Raw genomic sequence first — 22,494 nt, forward strand, 5'->3', positions numbered from 1 at the left:
CACAAGATCTTTCTCCCAAAAAAATTCCCTACTAACTCCATCCATTAAAAAAAGTTACAATAAATGAAGATTGATTCGCATTTAGACACAGATTCCATTAAAACAGTAGCTAACTTCAACTACCTTGAAGTACAGACAATTGAGAAGCCTAGATAAAACTGCAGATAAGAAGGTAAAGCAAGGCTAATATACTATGAGTGATACATTCAGAACTAATCACATGCTAATAAGAATGCATATGCTTGAGTCTTGACAATTAATACCCCAAAATTTCTAATAGAATGATTCTTGAATGGAACCTTATTTAATTTTTGCAATTGGATGATTCATCATTATGCATCTAGATTTTATGAAAGAATATGGTACAATTATGGACTTGATTTTCCCACACTTTATCATAAGTAAACAATTAATCCCCCAAACGTTATCAACGAAAAGGTGAATCAAGAGCTATTGATATAACTAATCCCAGTTCTACAAAGAAGCTCGTGGTTTCAAGTAAACACCAAAGAAAATTTATAAAAACAATTCAGGGCATACAAATTGATGAAACAATACATGGATATAAATATATAATTTTAATCACCAAAATTTGACAATAAAAAAAGGAATGAATTTGGAAATCACCCAAATAATAGAATTGACTAACCAATCCAAGCAGTAGCAACTGACGCTATAGAAGTACCAACTGTAAACACCACCCTGTGCCTCTCAAACGTATCCTGCAAACGAAGAAAATATACAAATCAACAACACAATAAATTGAAATTACCCACAAACAAAATATTAAGTGCGAAAGTGTAAGATCATGTTACAAGAATAAATGATGCCAATATGAAATTAATTAGGAGTAATTCTTAAATCTAACGGGATGAAAGCCAGAAAAAGTCAAATTGATAAAATTACCTTAGTAGAGTAAAAGGTGTCTTGAACAGCACACCATGAATTGTGAGCTCGCTTCTTCAATTCCGGAACACCAACAGATCTCCAAATTGAAGACTTGAATGATCGAAGTCGCTGCAAATTTTGCATTTGGCCACACTGATTTTCACGATAACACAGAAGACCAAGGACGGCCAAATTTCGGTGGCTACTACTCCTTTCTAATTCCCGGAGGCTGGCTTACTTCTTTTTGAGCCTTATTTAGTCAATTTATTTTAGCGATTGAAATTTGTGAATTTGTTTTTATGGATTGAAATTGATTTTTGTTGAATTAATTTTAAGGAAAAATTAGATAGAATAATTTTACTTATTGATTTAATTTAGTTTTAGACGGTATTTGTTTAGAGTAAGATTGGATATTTCGATAGTCTGTTGGTAAGTAATTCACCAAAAAATAAACTGAAAATTAATGTAAAATTAGAGAAAATTTTCAAAAATTTACATGAAAATTTGAATGATTAAAAAACTCAGAAATTTTTTTTAATATTTTTTAGCATTTTTGGACATTTTATTTTAATTTATCTTTTTTATAAAAATAAAAGGGTTTACTCTAGGAAAATTCCCTTCAAAGTTGGGATTATTCATGATTAATCAATAAGTGTGATTATTGTAGAAAAATCATGAAAATATTAGATTATTTTAAGTAATTTTTCCTAATTTTAATAAACGAATTGAAACAAGATTTACGTTTTCTAATTGTAATTGATTTTAACTCATTAATATTAATTTTCATTAAATAATATTATACTTTCACCAACACAATAGTAATACTAAAAAAATAAAAATACTACTACTAATAATAACAATTATTATTATTATTATTATTTATTATTTTTAGAAACAAAAAAGCTTTTTCATTGCACCAAACACAGACGAGTACAAAATACTAAATGGAAGGAAATTACCCCCCTTGAAGGTGCATTAGTATGAAGAAGAGCCTCACCTTTTAGAAAGGTTGATTTAAGTCATCCTTCATGTGCAAAGGAGGAAGGACAACCCACACAAGAAAGAAAACAAAACAAGAAGATAGAAGCAAATTTAACACAGATTCCTAAACCAACTATGAGCAACTTACTCTAGGGGGAAAAGGGCATGGAATCTAAGCTTGATCTCTTGTTTAAGATGATACATAATAGCTTGTAGAGAACTGAGACAGTGATGCCAGACAACTTCATTTCTCACTTGCCAGAAATGATACGTGAGACCACATATAGTAGAGATCACAACATTCCTCTAAAAACGAGAGGTTTTCTATTTCTTAGTCGCTATACTATTCACACCAGTGGTGAGGATTGAAATACCCAACCAAGCGCATACATGTTCAAGACACATAAAGCTGATTGTACATTTGAAAAAAAAATATGCTCTATAGTTTCAGCGGAAAGACCACACATGATACTGTCTTCAACTACTCCAACATGAAGGAGTTTATCCTAAGTCTTGAGTTTGTTCTGTAAAGCAAGCCACAAAAACAAAGTATGCCTTAGGAATAAAGGCTCAATTCCAAACAAACTTACTCTAGAAGGACACAAGCATTTAGTGTGGAGAGTGCCTTATAGACATCACATATCTTGTTATTATTCTGTTGAACCTAGTATGCGAGTTTATCTCTAGTCCTACGGATTTTCTTTAACACCCAGCAAGCACTAGCAGGGGATTATTATTTTTTATTTAATTATTTATTTATAATAATAATAATTATTATTATTATTATTTTATTATTATTATTTTTATTATTATTATTATTATTTGGCAAAGTAAATTTTATGAAATGCGAAAAAAGCCAACGCTTACATCTTAGAGTCAAAGAACTTAAGCGCCACCACCTAACTAAAGCTCTAAAGGGCCAAGACAAAAGCCCCTCGTCATGCGCTAGGAGGGTGACGGCACCTCAAAAGATATCGCAAACATCGAGCCTATACAAATGTCAACTAATACTAGATTCAAATATAAAAAGTCACCAAAATTGATCAAAAACTCGCAAGCAATGACCAAACAGCAGATTATGACCTTGCATCATGCAGACTTTACATTGCCTCAACAGCATCCAAATTCTATGCAGCCCACAGCTTAAACCAATACAATGCAAATCTCATATCAACACATAATGGGATGAGCAATGTAATACAAGACAAGTCTACATCCAAATATCCTCTACTCTCAACATGTTAGTAGCCACATAGCAGAGGGTACACCATCTGACAATATAAGATAGTGGTTGAAAACACCATAGCAGCAACCAACAGCTCAGCACCATCCGCCAGCAGCAGGCAGCACCTCAGCATTAGTAGTGAAGCCAGCTACAACACATTGCAACCCATGAGCAGTAGTAGGTTGCATAAAAAACCAAGAAGCACCAGCATCTTAAAGGCATGAAATCCAACTGCATCAAGTTTGTTGTTTCTTATTGTACAACAGCACAATACATATCTAGTACTACGAATATTTATAACGAGGTACCCGGCATTTTGGGTACCCAATAAGTGGGGTACCCGGTTTGGCCGGTTAGTCGAGTAAATAATTTAACGGCCCGTGTTCTGACTCGATTTATCTGGGTACCAAGACATCGGGTACTCAGATAAATTGGGTCGAAACACCGAGTACCCCGTAGTCTTTGTGACATTTTATTTTTTGTGGTAGATTTTGTGAAGTAGTTGCATAATTTTTTTAATATGGCAGAATATGCAAAATTATTCCAAAATCAAAATAATAACATATCGAATAAGATTTTAAAAATTAGTCCAAGTAATCATATGGAAGGCAATAAAATGAGTTATATTGTGTTACATTCTCAAATGAAGCAAACAAGCTAAGAATTGAATTAGCAATATTGAGATGCAAAAAGGAGCAGTAAGAATTGAAGAAAGTGGTATCGATTAGGAAAGTCTATAGCAAAAATTCGGGGTCATCGAGTACCCGGTTAAAATTATTTTTTGGCCTATGCTCAAAGCCGTTAACGGTGATACTTGGCCAGTAACTTATAATTTTTTAGGTTTTATGAACCATCATTTACGATGTGAGTCGGCAGGTCAGCGAGTTGAGTCAAATGTGTCGGGTTTTTTTGATGTCTATTTGGTACATACCCTTCACTTTCCTTTCCTTCAATACATTGGCATTTAGTAGAGGCGAAGGACCATCAGTAGCATTAGAACATATGCTTCACTCTCCGGCTAGCATAAAATCAAGACTCACCTGTATACAATCCAATTTTTGGATTGGGGGCTCACAACACATAGGCCAACATGACTTCCCCAGCAGTAGAGAGAGTAGCATAAATTCCACCGATATTAAAAGTAGCCACTAGGGCTCAGACCAACCTTATCATCATGGATGGTAAAGGGCAATTAATAGAAACTTCAAAAATCGAAACTATGAATCGAGATTAGAGAAACCAAAATAATATGGAAAATATACCTTGAGGCACCTCATGGTGGTTTGAAATCCCTTCAAAACAAATTTTGGATACTTATTAGTACATGGACCAAAATTGCATCCCACGAAACAAAGCAAATCGCAAGCCATAGTTACGAAAAGACCTTCACACAACATCCACTTATTAAATCCCCTTTCCATTTTTATTGTAGATCCCGCTCAAACCAACGATAAATCCCCCTAAACAAATTATGCCCCCCCCCCCCCCCCCCCCCCCCCCAGGATGGTTTATTGGAAATAAAGATAAGCTAGGTCAAGGGTGTTCGAACGATAATCAATCAAGACACTCTAAATATCGAGAGGAAGTTGGTAACCCTATAAGCCACGCGAACAACCTATAATCGCCCTATGTCTCTCTAGGAGTAGCAGGATAAGATTCGAATTGAATATCTATCAACAACCATCATCAACCTCAATCCTAATCCTAAACAATGAAGACAAGGCCAAACCTAGAGTTTCTCTAACCTAAAACCCCTAACAAAACTACTCTAACATACTAGAGACAAAAGCAATGAACAAAGAAAGCATTAAAGGAATTGAAGAACATGAAAGCATTAAATCTAAACTAAGAAAGCATTTAAATGAAAGCATTAAAGAAAAGCAATAGAAAGAAGCAATAGAGGAAAGCAATAAAGACACTAAAGCATTAAAGAAATAAATTTACATAAATGAAGTGACCTGAAAGTAGATAGAACCATAAATGAAGAGCAATAAATCTACACTAGGGCAAAAAGTAAATGAGAGCAATGAAAGAATGATGTTCTAGAGTGAGGCACAAAGGCACTCATACTAGGCATCCCCTCAGCATTCATTAGGGTTTGACAGAAATGAGGGGTATTTATAAGCTAAGAAACAAATGGGGTAAAAAGCCCTAAAAGCCATCGAAATTTGGTTTGTGAAGAAAAGAAGTCGCGCAGTCTGGGGCTTGAATTCGGCCGAATTGAAGGTGCATTTACCCGAATGGGAACCCATTCGACCGAATGGAGCACCATTCGGGGTTTCCAGCAAGTCCAAGCACATTTCCATGGAGTTTTGAAGCCACTCGCTCGAATGTGCTTATGGTTCGCCCGAATCAACTCCCATTCGCCCGAATGGAGCAAGCATTTGGTCGAATGCTTTCCTTCTTGGCCTGTTTTCATCTTTTGAAGCTTTAGATGCCTTCCGGACTTTGCGGGGAACTTGAGGAAGACTTGGAATGCTTGGGAAAGCTTTGGTACGCGTGGCTAATCTTCGATCAAAGCATCTAAGTCTCGTATGCAACGTAAATACCTTGAAATCTCCGAAAATACCTGAAATTAGCTCAAAACACCATGGAGACAAGAATAAGGTAAAATCATGCGTGAATTGTGTAAAAAGCATTCTAAAACGCAAGACTCGACACTACAATAAGGAGATAAATGTACTCTAAAAACGTGCACATCAACTCCCCCAAGCCAAACCTTTGCTATTCCCTGGCAAAAGAACTAGCAGGGCAACATGAAAGCGTGGGGCAAAAACAAAACAAAACTACGGAATGCAATAAAACCTAAGACTCACTTTCGTAGGAATCACGGTCGCACTTAGCATGTACGACAAGCCCTTTAAACCCCTAGGTCTCCCGTAGAGGACGAGTAAGGTCTCGTGAGGGTTTTCAGAAGGAAACCCACAAATCCAATACAAACATACATGGTGAGTGGAAATCAAAGAACGCAAGTTGTGCACGAGCATTACTCTTCCCTAGCCATGGGTGTGCAAGTACAATGGTCTCAAAAGAGCGCAATACCAAGAAGAATGACCAATTCCATGGACTCGGGATCACTAGGTAAGCTACAACACAGGCTATGCCACCCACTACCTAGAGAGGTCACTAGTCTACGCTCCCCGGGCTATTTCTCAAAAGATGTGAGAAATATGCAATGACGCTCATGTGTTTGATTATGGTTCGTGTTTCGCTCATAATCATCCGACTAAAGATGAGTCGGGAATCAAACACCTAATAGGGGCAAATCTTGGGGATCGTGTCATATATACACTCTAGCACAGAATATACTAATCAGATCAAGTCGAACAAGTTTATGAAGTGTTGTAACGTTGGCTTTGGGTTAAGGTGGGATACATTTGGGAATGTGGTGCTAAAGTAGAGGATAACAAGTGACCCAAGACTAAAGATACCACAAACACCTCATGAAAAACCAATAAACACTGTATCCAATAATGATATCAACCCAAAAATCACAAATAAGCACGAATGAACTCTATCATAAAACACCATAAAAAATTTTGAATTTTATCACAATTTGTGTTTTCAAGCTCTTCTCCCAAATGAAAGTATAGATTTCCTCACTCAAATATTACCCATTATATATGTGAAAAACAAGAGGAAGGTCTCCTCACTCATTGAATGTGTACGTATATAAATGTGATAATCACTATGTGAAGCACAAGAGGAAAAGGGAGAAATAATATGAGCAACAAATGAACGAATAGAGTCAAGATAAACCAACAACCACTGGACTAACCAAAAAGCCCACAACACAATGTAACTCACACCAACCCCACCATCACTACGCTATCCTCTAGGTCAAAAGAGGGAATATTTGGCTCATGTGGAGTTTAAATAGCGTGACTACAAAAGAAAAGGTAAAGGAAAGAACTTGGCTTAACCTAAAGTCAATTTACATCCATGGTAGACTATTTGGCTATTTAGTTCAAATCTATCAAACATGTTATCATCCCTGGCCCTGGGAAAAGCAGACTATGCTAGAGGAGAACAGACACAATACTTAAACTCCCTAACTAGCACTCAAAATGAATGGAACTTGCAAGGAGTCCAAAAAGGCTCAATCCTCACAGGCTAGTCGAAATGTGCCTCAAAAGGTAGTCATCCAAGCCACCAACCAAGCAAACCCAGATCCCCCAAGTCAGGCGGAAAACGGTCTATTACTTGGTCCAAAAATAGGCACAGGGCTAAGAAAATATGAGTACAAATAAGGCCACAGATGTACACACCAGAAGCTAGCATGCTAGTTTCACAACTCAAAACATTTTTATTGAAAACAGAAAAACAAAGTATGAATATGCAATATATACAGTATGTCATGAATGCAAGGTGAACATGTAAAATATATACAAAATAATACATGCCATGCACTAACATAGACCTAAATGACACTAAATGCACAAACAAATGGATAATGGTGACAATAGTGTTGACCAACTCTCCTCCAAGCTAAACCTTTTCTAGTCTCTAGCAAAGAAGGAGAGAGAAGGAAAAGATGAAACGTTTAAAACAGAGGTCAACAAGATTGTCACAATACCCAACACAAATAAAACTAGTCAATAATAAAGAGGGAAGAAGGTCATACCAAGGCTAGGAGGGCTTTCACTCTTAGCATTACCATCACCACCATCAAAGTGGTCTAAGAACTCTCCGCTCCTTGTAAGGAGTGAAGGCAAGAAGCGCGAGGCGAGAGTGATTGCCTCCCCCAAGCCAGGGTGAAGCTATATTCTTCATTTTTGATGTATTTCTCTTTTGAACCTCCTTTCTTCTCTTCCTCACCCTTTCGGGACCGCTAGCATTGACCCTCTCAGCATCATCAAATCAATCACAAACAAACCTTGTCGAGGGTCAATGCTAATGGTCGTTTGGATCTACAAGTTCTAACAAACAACACTACAAACCAAACATGAGCACTGACTAGCAAAAATGTAACGCAACGAAAGAGAACAAAAATGAAACAAAAACTAATATCTACAATTGGGTTGCCTCCCAACAAGCGCTTCTTTAAGGTCTTTAGCTAGACCTGAATCACAAAATAGTGAGTCAAACTCCGGAGGAGTTTGTCAAACTCACTCCCCACAATAGCAGAAGTTGGGGAGTGGAAGAGGGAGAGAAGAAAGAAGAAAAGAAGAAACAAAACAAAGATCGACTTTTCATAATGAGATGAAAAGCCGAAGGAAGAGAGAACAAAGGGAGGGGGAGGGAAGCAAGCGGTAAGGCATCACAAGCATCAAGTTGAGCATGATGGAGGGCGATGGGAAGCATCTCACAATGACTAAGAGGTGTAGGGTGAGACTCAACAGAAGGCACACTAAGGGTACGCACTTGAGACTCCTCAATCGAGGGTGTATCTACCTCTAAGTCAGGGGTTCACTAGCTAGATGATCATGCACATATGTGAGGGGTTTCATCATGGTGAAATGTACAAGGCACCTCAATAAGAACCTCACCGATAGGAGGTTCATCAACACAAGGAACGGGAGAGTCATGATGCAAGAATGTGGGGAATGTAAACTCCTCCCAATTGTACATATCATCATAAAACTCATCCATAAGTTGATCATCAAGAGATGGAGGGGAGTAAGCAACAGGGCAAGGGGAGTCTAGGTCATGGTCCAACGCCATGGGCGCAAGGTGGTCATGGGTCTCTAGTCTCTCCACAAAAGCCCTTTTCAATTGGTTAACACTCCACGTTCTCTCCAACTCATCCCCCATCGGTGTATCACCATATGTGTAATTGATAAAAGGGTAAGCTAGTGGAACCTCAAGGGAAGGGAAACCGGGATATTCTTTCTTAAAGTTGTCCTTGGCATACCATCTAAAGAAATTCAGACATAGAATCGAGGTTTGGTCAAGGATTGCACTTGAGTAAACATCATCCACTAATTCCCTAGTCTCACTATTCAAACCCTCATAAAAGTCAAGGCAAATTTGCCATCGTTCAACATTATGCTCATGAGGGAGAGAATCCCCATATCTAACAAAGAATCTCCAAAAGATTCATGCTCGTAATGATGTAAGGGATAGCAAACCATGAAGAAAAACAAAAATTTCAAAAATAAAAGCTATTGACAAAGCACACCAAAACTAAAATCTAAACAAACGCATTGTCCCCGATAACGGCGCCATTTTGATAACCGAGTTTCTAGCACATCGTTAATACTAATCTACATGCGTAGAGTGTGTAAAAAGCATTCTAAAACGCGAGACTCGACATTACAATAAGGAGATAAATGTACTCTAAAAACGAGGACATCAGTAGAGAGAGGAGTTAAGAAAGCATTAGCACTAATCTACATGTTTAACCTTATTTATATTACATAGGGTCTAAGACACTTATATGCAAATCTAAGGAAAACAAGCAATAAAAAATGGAACCAAGAAACTGTTGCAGCGTCTAAAGCCAAGTCGGCTTTCTCTTCTGCCTCCAAATCCACTTTGTTTCATTTAAGCCTTATAATCTTTATATCATTTTATCCCCTTTTCACGTCTTTTCACCACATTACTTTTTACCATGATTAAGGACTAAGTCACACTATTAATCACCCTTAAAAACCACACCCTCAAATAAGTAGAGTGAGATTTGGGTAAGATAGGATTTTAGGGTTTCGACACTTTTCCTAATTTAGGTTCTAAAACCCCAATCTTGATACTATTTTACTCAACTATCGAGTTCAAAGGGACGAGTTCAAAGGGTCTGAAATCCAAATCCACTTTGTTGTTGTTGCTGTTGGTATTAAGAAAATTTACTATTAAAAATTTCAAATTTGGATGATTCTCTTTTAAAATCTCACATTTTGATTAGTTTTGAAAAATTTGAAGTTTGGCCTTAATTTTCTATTAAAGGTCAAAATAACAGGTAACCGATTCTTTGGATTACTTTTTTTTTTCATTAAAAAATAAAAAAAGTTATCAAAATTTAAAAATGGAAAAAAGAGAAAGAAAAGACATAGGATACCTAACCCTCCTTATAGCCTTCCCACCACCACATCACCTCCCTCCCTCCACCTTCACATCACCCATTCACATGAAAAAATCTACAAGCAACCACCCTAACTTGAACACCCCCGCCCTGCGAGACCCTTGCCTGAAACCCTATCCTCGAAATTCTCCTCGCTTGAAACCCTAATCCTCGCGACCCCACTTGCTTGAAAATGACATCCCTGGATCTCCTTCGCCTGAATCCCTCCTCCCTAGAGACGACAATCTCTTCGACCCTCGCCCCCTAAAACCTTATTCTTTTGGAACTTCCCTTCTGAAACCCCATTCCCCAGAAAAATTTTCCTAATCCCCTAATCCTCATCCCTTGAAACCCCTATTCTCTTGAAACGAATATATAATCCCCTCACCCTCGTCTTATATGATGGTTGACTATAGTTGATGGTAGAGCGAGTTGTAGACATATATTTGAGGATGATGAATATTGATGAAGGCGGTGGTGTTGGCGGCGCAATATGGCTGGAGTATAGTGGTGTTGTTGATCAAAGAAGGTGGGAGAAAGGGAGGGAGGGGTGATGGGTTTTTTCTTTTGTTTTTCTTTTATTTTTATAAATAGAAACAATAACAAATGATAGCATGACACGAGTTATTACTATTTTTAAAAAAATGAAAAAAATGAGTACAACTAAAGAGTAATAGGGAAGATCTTTAAAAGAATTGAGGGTAAAGGTTGGATAAAAAATCTAAAGGTGGGTTGTTTAAAAAAGAACCACCCGAATACTCCAATGAGTGCATCTATTAATTTAGATCAAGTTTTTGACGCTAAGAATGTCGATTAAATTATTTATTATATTTAAGTACTAGTCAGATATTATGTTTAGTATATGTGTTTCTGCTCGATTTTAAGGTAATCCTTAAAAATCTCATCTTACGGATGTTATGAAGATCTTTAGCTATCTGTATAAAACCAAAAACTTTGGTCTATGGTATCCTAGTCATAGTAATTTTTCCTTAGTAGGATATTCAGATATGCATTATGCAGGTTACTAGGTTGATGAGAAAAAATACTTCTGAATTATTTCAATTTTTGGGATCATCATTAATCTCATGGAAGCAAAGTAATTTTGTAGCTCTATCAACTACAGAGATAGAATACATTGCAGCTGGAGCATGTTATTCACAAATACTTTGGATTTCACGACAACTTCGAGATTTGATATCATTCTAAAAGGTATGCCTATAAAATGTGATATTACAATTGCAATACGCATAAGAAAAATTCAAATTAACATTCGCATATAAAACATATTAAGATACGTCATTATTTTATACGTGATCATGTGAAAACGGCTAATGTTTCACTTTCTTTTGTTCTTATTGAACTTCAACTAGTTAATGTATTTACCAAATTCTTGAACCCTAATTGTTTTAAGAGAAAATTATAATAAACTACCTATTTTATACCCCTCTTTGCAAAAAACTACCTTATCTAAAATTTTTTGCAAAAAAATACCTTATATAATACATTTCTTTGTAAAAGACTACCTTATGACGGTTTTTAGGGTTTGACCGTTAAAAGTAACCATTGACTATCACGTGATAGTCACGTGATCTGAATGGATTCCATACCCTGTATTCAACCAGCTCAAACGTCCACCATTTTCGCATAAACCTCAAATGTCTTATTCTGTTTCGGATACTGCTTCTTAAACCAGCTCCCAATACTTGAACCGTAACTCCTAGCTCCTACATCTACATATATATACCTACTCTTAAAACTAATATCCACCATTGATGGCAAATACTTAATATTCTGTATATTCTTTTTCAATGTAATCCAAGGTTTCAGTGGTTCCTTCTTAATCAATTCCTCGGCTTTCTAAACAATCTCTTGCTTATACCTCGGAACAATAGAACACTCCTTACTCCAGTATAAAGAACCATGATTGCAAGTAAAATCTTCTTTCTTCATCACAATCTCTCGTAATGCAACACTTTCACCACCATTTTCACCATCAACAAAACCTTGAATTTCACGAGATTTAATAAATGTGCAACAATTGAATAAAGCAATAAAGGAATGTAAACTATAAGTGTCATTTGTTCTTGTATGGACTACTACATACCCTTCGGGCTTCAAAGTCCTTCCAATTTCTTCAGAAACTTCCGAATATTTGTTCAATTTGTCTATTCTTCCATCACTGCCGTAGAAAATGAAATCAAAGGTCACGTGATTCAAAGCAGATCTTGGAGAGAGAAAACCTTTGGTAATCAGATCTTGGAAAATCGAAGAGTAAAATTGGAGAGAGAAGAAGGGGAAGCAACTGATTCAAAGCAGCGTGAAATGAAGAAGAAGGCGTGTTTTATAAGGTCACGTGATAGTCAATGGTTACTTTTTACGGTCAAACCCTAAAAATCGTCATAAGGTAGTCTTTTGCAAAGAAATGTATTATATAAAGTAGTTTTTTGCAAAAAATTTTAAATAAAGTAGTTTTTTGCAAAGAGGGGTATAGAATAGGTAGTTTATTATAATTTTTTCTAAAAACTTTTAAACCTTCATAACAGTACAAACCCTCAATAATGGCTCCAAAACGTAACCTAATGAAATCAAAAGCAAAGCTAGGTGGATCACCGAGAAAATCATCTACACCTCAACCTGTTGGCTATTGTTGTTCAATCATTGCACCCACAACCCAGCCAACCACCCATGTTACGCCAACTAATTTTAATATGGAAAATAGCCACCAAGAAGTTAGTTGATTATGCTCCAATTATCATGCAGCATCATATCCGTTATTGCCGGAAAGGTTTCTCTCCTTACAACAATCTTTGCTCACTTCAACATTCCCATACATGATGAGCACACCTTGAAATAAGGCCCTCAATCATGTTCTTGTTACAATCATGAATTAGAGGTGAAAGGAATGGTGTTGGATGAATTTGAGGTTAATGACGAGGTTGTTGGTCCTTCGACTGTTATTGATCCCTATGGTGAGCTTAAATGTTGTTTTTCTAAATTTTTCAAGACATTGTATCGGTTGATATCTGTAATTTTTTTGATCCAACATAACATTCCTCCCGACTCTTTTGATGAGAGTCAAAAAGAGGAGATAATTAGTCTTAGTTTTTATAGTCTGTAAATTATTGGATTATAATTTAACCTGGTCTAAATAGCTGATTCAAAATCTTGAGTCTAAATATATGAATTAACGTAACTGCTTATAGGAAATTTGTTTGTTCTATATTCTCTCATCTAAATATTCCTAAACATTTAGAATGGTTTTTGTGTTGTTTAAAAAAATATTTTTTCATGTTTAAATGATAAAGAAAAAGTCGAAAGGGATTATAATTTAAACATTCAAATTATCTTTAAAAATAAGACAAGTTGTTACGGCCATATTTTGAACCGTAATTCAAAGCCTTGAAAATAATCTTCAAAGTCACAATTATGTCGAGTTTTATGTTAAAAAGTTATTGCATTAAAATGGTAACTTAGAGGCTTTTATAAATATAAATACTCCTCAGCGAACTAGAAAAGATCCGCATACAACACACATACGTACAACATTAATCCAAAAGCTCTTCATCAAGTTTATAATTATTTTTGCATTCATTTGTCTAAACCAAGCTGCTGCATATACAATCAAGTTCAGGTATTTGAGATCGATTATTCGGAGTAATGGATAGATTTATGAAGATATTACTCATCGGGGTAGTTGGATGCTCCTTATTCATGTCTTAGACTACTAATACTCTCTCGCTTACCTGTGGGTGTTCTTTGTCTTTGCCTTTTATATATCTTTCTTTTACTTGATTTTTTAACAAGTTATTTTAATTTTATTTATATGTATTTTTATTTATTTTTGATTTTTTCTTTAAGGGTCTAACTTGTGTGGTAAGATGCATGCATGCTTGGGGATTCAGCTTCACTCAGTTTAATTCGTTGTACAAACCTATCTTTTTGAGGATCTTTTTCGAGTCAATTGACCCTTTGACCATGTCCTTCTTTATGGGTATGAGTTGTCGCCTTCCTTCCCTACCCAAACCTTGATAATAGTTTCTTATGAATGAGTTACATTGGGTACGATGTCGATGATGATGATTTGTTTAAACTAAGAGTTACATTTTATTTTAAGCCTTCCTTACTCTTTTGTGAGTGTTGGGTTTTGTCTTCTATATGGGAATTTGTATATTGTTCTATAGGGAAAGAATCAGTGTGAGTAGGTGAGGGTAAGATCTAGGAATTCAAGAGATTAATAAAGAGGTTTTGAATCTTATGGATTACAAGAAATTAAACTATTTATAGCTAAACCTCAATAACAATTACTTGTTTATCATTTTATTCTGTATCTTATTTGTTTCAATAAAAAATCACATATAAAACTATATCTAACAAACAATATTGAAAGGGGTTTCCCATATTTATCATGCTTGAAATGCAACTATATCTACATGATACATTCAGTTCATTGCAAAATTTCATCTTTATCCCATAATTTACAAAAATTAAAAAAACAAACAAACAAACAATAATCCACCGGTTTAGATGATGACAATTCTATAAGACTACAGGCTAAGAAATAGGCATAAGTCATGGAGATCGGGGAGACAAATGCATAATACATTTTGCAGAATAATGTAGCCTAAATGAACCAAAGCAAGAAGGACAAGCCTAAAAAATGATCCCTTTTCCGATGAGCATCGAAGAACAAGTGTGGCACCGAGAGAATAAGTTACTCGGACTGATCCACTGTTTTACTCGAAGCACTCAGACGTTTCTTATTTGGAACAGTATCAACTTTCTGAGTCCAATCAGTTATTGTTGATGATTTTATATTAGAAACGTGTGTTGGTTGGGGGATAACCACGTTTGTCACTCCAGTAAACAAAGATAGATCCACCATTGGTATGGATGGCATTCCATAATAATACAGTGGGTGATCAAATTTGCATGTTGGACCATATTTGCAAATGCCATACGAGCTATAACCGATACATAGTTCGTCTCCCTACAAAACCGAACCAAATTAGGACTGTATGATCAAACAAAAAGCGAATCACACTTGAAAAGGATAACAATTTACCGGTCTAAAGGGGAGTCCATGGGGCCCTAAATTATAAGCGATCCTTTGTTTTGGATGATGAAATTTACAAGTTGAGCCAAATTTACAGCTTCCATTGGTCATGAAATACCTGCATTCTGGCTGGTTAGGTCTATCAGGAAGATCTGTGATGGCCTGTGGTGCACCTGTATCAAGTTTAGCTTGACTCTGAGGGTTATAAATAAAATTTTGAGACGCAGATATGGAACTCGAGTTTTCCTGCTCGCCAAATGAAACAACGAACTATATCAATATAAATGCTTACGTACACAAACAAAAAACGAAAAAGTACACGATACCCTGACACAATAAACCAAGCTTAAATTCTCCAAACAGCACTCCTCAAAACCAGCCAATGTTGATGAGTAATACAGGACTGGCGGAGTGGCGGAATGGAAGAATTCCATGAAGGGAAAGCACCCATACTAACTAGTTACAAAATAAAACTTGAGCATCCTATTCAGATTTAAGAGGCAGCATGGACATATTGACAATTTTATGCGCGTGGGTGTTATGAGCATGAATTGGAGAAGCAAGCCCTTAAAACTCCGAAAAGCGTTGAGCTAAGACATCAAGAAAATTGAAAATTCACTTACCATGTAACCGTTCCAACATTGAGCAGTAAGGGGAGTTTGCAACGAAGGAAAGACAACAGGCAAATATGTATGTGGACCAGAGACGTGAGAAGTTGCTACATATGATGAACTTGGCAGTGACCATGCTGGAAGAGTGCCAACATAAGGAATGCCAGTTGAAGGCATAGTCGACCCCATTTTCCTTATAGGCAAATTTCCCGGTACAGGTAAAGCGGTCTTAGGTAGTGCAGATTGGGGATGATCAAACTTGCATGATGGTCCGAACTTGCAGGCATAAGTACGCATATAATGTGCACAAGGCTTCTCATCCTATGGAGAAAAAACATCAATACTATTTACTGTACTAACAAAAAAGGATATAGAGATGTAGCAATTCACTAGAGTACATAAAAAGCTTAATAGAAGGCATACGAAAGCGGTATGGAAAGTAAAGATACAAACCTGGTGGATAGGAAGACCTAGAGTATTCAAAGAAACCTGTGCAGTACCACGCCTGTCTAGGGGGTGATGATATTTACATGAAGAGCCATATTTGCAAGTTCCTGTTTTCAAATAATACTGCAAAGATCTACCAATTAGTTTTGATCCAAGTATAATAAGACCGAGAATAAAAGGTCCATAGATAGATGGTTAAGGGTATGTTTGGCCTAGCTTTTGGAAATAAACTTTTATTTCCTAAAAGTAATTCTTTCTGTAGAAACTGTTTCTAGAGAAACAATGTTTAGAAACAAATGTGTTTGGCCTCATATTTTTAAAAAGAAATTTTGGGAAACAAAAACAATTTGTGTGTTTGGTCTTTTTTTTCAATATTTACTTAAAGTTAGTGTTGTTATATGATGGAAAAACATATGGCATACACTAAAAAATAGTCGAGTTAAGTCACAAAGCATCGATTTTAAGAGAAACACCCAAAAACATATAGCATACACTAAAAAATAATCACTATAATATTAGAAAAAATTCAAATACACAAGTAATTGATATTAAAAATAAATTCCAATTTTGACAATTCACTATATAGAAAAACATATTTAAATTCGTTAATAAATTTAAAGATAAAACATATATGAAATTTTGATGTAATTTGATCGCATAATATTCAATAAGCGTAGAATTACTTAAAATAATTGGGATGTTGGTTGTGATAACAAATGAATAATTACGCAATGAAGTAGAAAATTATGAATTTTGGAGGAAGATATGGGGAAAGAAAAAAAGTAATGAAAAAGATTTTCATAGTTAGTTGGAGAAAATATAAGATTTTTTTTAACATAAAATGAGAAAAATATGAAGCTTTTTGAGAAGTTGGGAGGAGAAGTTATAATTTGTAGCTTCTCCTCTTGAACCTTGTAGAAGTTGTTTTTAGCTTTTTTTTAATTGTTTTAACTTCTCAGAAACAATGTTTGGTCAAATTTTGGCTTTTCTATTGGCAAAGTTGTAAAAATTTGGCCAAACAGTACCTAAATTCAATAATTTTCTATAAAAAAATTTTTGTTTATAAATTTTCATTACCACTTAATACCACATTTCCCAATGGTAATACATTGGAATGAATTTTATGAAGAAAATGAGATGATTGAAGTTGTACAAACATAACCATCAAGGTATCCAAGAGATTTTTCAACTAAAATTACACTAGTTTTTCATTCTCATTACCACTATTTATTAATACCTACCAAACGAGCCGTGAGTTTTTGAAAAGTTGGGTATTGAGACACCACATTTCAATTATGAGACTTAAGAGTAAATGTTGCTGTTTGCAACGCCCCAAAATTAAATATTTTCATTGATAGTCCCCTCCGACCCTTCAGTTTGTTACAATTTTTATTTTTAATCGTTCATTTAAATTGTTGGATTTTCTTTTCTGCAAATGATCCCCAACACTTTTTTTTAATTTCCTTTACACATTATTTTCTCTTTGATTTAAATTTGTTTTATATTTTTCATGGCAACTAATAATTCCTTAATATTTATACCAATAGATTCTCCAACAGTTAACTCCTTAGCATTTGTGTTAATCGTACACAATAGTTGTTACAATTTTTATTTTAATACTCTTTAATGCACTATTTTCACCTTTAATATTTTATTAGTTGTGTATTATTAAAAAATAAGTTTAACTTCAAATATCTTAAATAGCAACAAATACTAAACTTTTTATAAATGACAAAGTGATAGCATATTTCAAAACACATCTATAATGGAGAATAATTTTGTATTTTTCATGAACAAATTGCCTCTTGGAGTATATATTATTGGAATAAAATATTTGTTAATTTGTTGAATATTTTTTATTTTTGAATCATTAGATTTCTGGCAAAAAAAAAAATATAGTCGTAGTTGTGACACGTGTCAATGATATAAGGGTTTTAATATATAATAATAGAGTATAGATAAAAACAAGTTTTATAATTAAAGTATGCATCAAAATCAGCTTGTCTACGTTTAATAGAATTATATAAGTATATATTTAAAAAGATGTGATATGATATAGCTCAATGAATAATGCATGGCTACTATACAAGTATTATAAATATAAGTTATATAACTATTGAAAATCAGAGGTAGCTATAAAATTACTTCACCTATATAAGCAAATGAATTACTACGTAATCCTGGTCCTCTTAACCCTAATTTATTGCATTACTATCTGGTGGAAAATAAATTATATTGGATGATTTTTAATAAAAAAATACTCCCTCCTATTCAACTTATGTGTCCTATTTTCTTTTATGGTCAAGTTACCTTAATTGTCTCATTTCTATTTTTGGTATGGGTTTTTGACTTTTATGCCCAAAGTAACTTTATCATATTTTCAATTATATCCTCCATTACCCATACTAATTTTCCTTCCTTACATTAAAAAACTCATAATATCACTCTCTTTCCTACCCTTAAGGTCCCATTTTTAACTCTCCTTAAAATCCATTAAAAGTCAAATGGGACTCCTAAGGTGAATAAGTAAGTGAATAAAAAAATATATTAACGAGATAAAAAAAAAAAGTAAAACTGATTTTATGAATAATGTTACAAGAGATAATGTGAGTCAATCAATTCTTTTGCATATATAGAATGTAAAAATATCAACAAGACAACGAAAGAATATACAATATTTTATTACCTAATTTTATTAACTAACTCACATAAATAAAAATTAAGGGTCATAATATGATAACATTGACTAAGAATAATGCAAAGGTTGTTTTCATTTGACTAAATAACAAATAAGTACTACTGAAAAAAAAAGTAATCCTTTGAGTTCTACCCCAATTTTCATTTTACTTTGTTTAAAAAGTTTTGAAATATTTCTAGTTTAGAAAATGACCTCACACTCTATCTTTATTTTAGTTGTACTGTATATACATTTTAACTTAATTTTTCATCTTATCTATATATTTTAAATTTTTTTTGTTATTTTTTATAAATCTAAACAAAAAAATTCAAAAGATAGAATTATTTACTTGTTTCGAAGCTTGTGATATGATTTACTATATACTCGACTCCTAGTAACCATTTAGGTTTTTTGGAAGTGAAACCATAAAAGTTTGTCTTTTTTAATTATTTTATGAGTTTTTTTTTTTTCAGATTTTGGTCTATTTTAGTAAAATACTCGCATTTTAAAAAAAGTTTAGTTTTTCTTTAATTAGACAAAATAAGAAAAAAAGAAGAGGATGATTTGTGGGAGTAAGAGGAAACAGAGAGAGATGTATTGTAATCATACCCCACATTCAGTTTGTCCTTCTCTCTGAGGAAGCTCACTTGTAAATTCATCACTCTGCAAACATAAAACAACACATCACATATTCATATGGACACTCAACCAATTCAACATTTTTCAGCAATCAACAATTCGCCAATGGCTTTTTCTTCAATAAATAAACAAATAAAAACCCTACTTTCTTCAAATAAATCCAATAACTTTCCATCTTTTTGGTGTTAAATAGAGTTATTCTTTACAATCTCTGGACGAAACAATCTAAATAAAAAGTAAATATATTAATAATTTATATTATTAAAATATTTAATTTAATACGCGTTTTGCATTAAAATCATGTACAAATTTGTGTTAAATAAATAATCTTCTATTAAAATTGTGCTACAAGATGATCATTTGTTTTTTAATTATTTGTGTTTGTAAAGGATAGTTAAAGAAGAAAATCAAAAAAAGGAACCAATGAAATAGAAAGAGAAAATACACGACTGTATATCAAAAGTATCAATTTAAGACTTAAGAGGTTGTGTGAAATTTTTTATGCATTTTTTTTGATCGGGAAAGATCATTTATTAAAATATTACTATTACTTTGATAATAAACAATATAATTAATACTGTATTTATATATATAGAAGCCTTAACCCTTAATTAAAAAACGTTAGTTTTAAAATAAAAAATAAAAAATAAAAAATAAAATATATAACACGATTGTGGGTTTTCCCCTTTTTAAATCAAGGAATACAATCATACAAAACTTAGTCACAATTTAGTATGATCAAACAAAAAATACCTTAGAAGGAAGAATATTAGGATGATTGAAACGACAATTAGTGCCATAACCACACAAACCAGTCCTTAAATAATACAAGCAATCTGGTTCTCCTGGACGATCTGGGAATTCTCTTGATTCTCCTGGTCCTATTTCTATCTTACAAATCCCTTCTGTGATAATAAAAAAAAAATAAAAAAAAAAAAAAAAGAAAAAAGCATGATCATCATCATATATGAACTGAACAAGCATTTTATTAATTTAAAAAATTATGACATGATCAGAAGTTTGTAACATTTAATTAAAAAGGGGTTTTGGAAGAAAGTCAAACCTTCAATTTTATCAATTGGTTCATTGTGCAAAACTGTCTCCGCATTGCTTTGATTGTTCGGATTATCAGACATTGGATGATTAACAGTTACTTACCCAAAAACACAAAACCCAGAAAAATCAAACAATTAATAGGAGATTCAAAGGGAAAAGAATTCCAAAATTGAAAACAAAAAAGAGCAATAAACAGCTTAGTGTAAGATGAATGGAAGAGGAGGGAGGAGAGAGAATGAAAGAAGAGAAAAAGAAAAGAGAGATTGAATGGAATAGGAAGTTAGAGACAAAGAATTTATGGACCTACCTAATTTTTATCACACTTAAAGGAATTAATCCTAGAAGATTTTTGGAAATTTAACTACTTTTTAGACTTTTTTTTTTCCATTCAACCATTAATTAGTGTTGTTTAGAAGACTAGTGACGATGACGAGAATATCGCACATAAGAATTCCTTAAAGTTCAGGTATAAAATCACATTACTTCCATGATACTCCTTAATACTTACTACTGTGTATGATATATTGGGTAGAAAATATCACTATTAGTAGTAAATATTAAAACAGAGAAAATACTTTCTTCTTTCCATTATACTCGTTACATTTAACTTTTTTCGCGATCCAATGTGATATTTTGATCATTTATATATTGAATTATACACATCTAAAAATTATACAAATTTAATATTATAAGAATATTTGATTTAACGATTTAAACAAAATCTCACTTGGCTATATTTTTTCTAACACATTAACTGTAATTTATAAAATAAGCTTGGATGATGAATAGTGTCAAAAAATTATTACATAACAAGTATTTCAGAACAGAGAAAGTATGAAATAAATTTAGTGAAAAATTATAGGGAGGATAATCATTATAAATGTTAAAGTAAAGTTTGTGAAATACATGTGAGAACCTTAAGAAATATAAAAATATTAAAAATAAAACTAGTCAAAAATATAAGTTGAACATAAGCATCATCATCATACCCAGAGTATCTCGCTTTATAAAAAATTATGATTAGGGTATGAGAAGGGAATGAAAGCAGCAATCCATCCACATAAAACAGGATGTTGCCAAAGAGTCTCTCATCTCGAAAAAGATCCAAAGAATGTTAGGTTCTTACAACGAAAATGATTGAATGAAACTAAATTTGCAATCTTACATCTTAATATACAAGCTTTGCCCTTAACCATAAAATTAAAAATAAATGAAATATATATAAATTAAATGAAATAACTAAGTAAAAAAATGATATGTAAAGCTAAGACAAAGAACATAAACACCAACTGGTAAGCGAGAAAGCATCACTGGTCTAAGACATAGATAAGATGCCTCAAACTACCTTTATCCTTGGTCATGTCCTTAGAGAGGTGTAAATCATACAAGTCATCTTTTATTTGTTCCTTCTATGTTCTCCTAGGTCTTTCTCAACTTGCTTTACCCTCCACTATAATGCTTTTGATCCTCCTCACGAGGGCGTCAAAAGTTTTCCTCTGCACATGCCAAAACCATCTAAATCTATTTTCACTCATCTTTACAGAAATAGGGGCAACCCCTAATTTCTCTCTAAAATCATGGTTCTTCATATTCTATCCATCTTATGTTTAAAAGTCTTATTTATGAGTTAATATACTGTCCCATACAGCAACGTAAACCTGATTGCAAGTCGTTAAAATATACATTTAAACCTTCTTGAAACTTTTCAAAATTCTTATTTAATTAATTAACTCTAATAATCCATATTTTTTCCTTAAATGCCGATTAATTATAGTAATTATTAATTTTTTACCTTAAATGAAAAATTGTAATTGGAAAAGTAATTTAGTATTAGTATATGTAAAAGTATTTGACACATTGTGATTGACTGATTTTAAATATTAGTTTATTTATTTTTATTTTTACTTTGAGATTTAG

The 22,494-nt window shown here is 33.6% G+C and overlaps 2 protein-coding genes across 2 annotated transcripts in view; both read right to left on the reverse strand.

The window, feature by feature from the left end:
* The window catches only part of LOC130802767 (uncharacterized), an 8,293-nt gene extending 7,136 nt beyond the window's left edge, over positions 1–1,157 (reverse strand). Inside the window, exons 1-2 of the mRNA XM_057666832.1 lie at positions 907–1,157; positions 650–722 (exon numbers count right to left, since the gene is read on the reverse strand). Coding sequence (XP_057522815.1) covers positions 650–722; positions 907–1,032 — 199 coding nt within the window. The 5' untranslated portion in view covers positions 1,033–1,157. The remainder of the gene's footprint in view (positions 1–649; positions 723–906) is intronic.
* A 13,074-nt stretch (positions 1,158–14,231) lies between these two features.
* On the reverse strand, positions 14,232–20,996 carry LOC130802776 (zinc finger CCCH domain-containing protein ZFN-like). Its single transcript, XM_057666845.1, has 7 exons — positions 20,585–20,996; positions 20,275–20,426; positions 19,492–19,545; positions 16,212–16,328; positions 15,771–16,079; positions 15,157–15,393; positions 14,232–15,081 (listed from the first exon to the last, which is right to left on the reverse strand). Exons 1-7 carry the CDS (start codon positions 20,655–20,657, stop codon positions 14,806–14,808), a joined length of 1,218 nt encoding a protein of 405 aa, XP_057522828.1. The 5' UTR covers positions 20,658–20,996; the 3' UTR covers positions 14,232–14,805.
* Positions 20,997–22,494: the final 1,498 nt, after the last annotated feature.

Source organism: Amaranthus tricolor, chromosome 2 (assembly GCF_026212465.1).
Source record: "Amaranthus tricolor cultivar Red isolate AtriRed21 chromosome 2, ASM2621246v1, whole genome shotgun sequence".
NCBI lineage: Eukaryota > Viridiplantae > Streptophyta > Magnoliopsida > Caryophyllales > Amaranthaceae > Amaranthus > Amaranthus tricolor.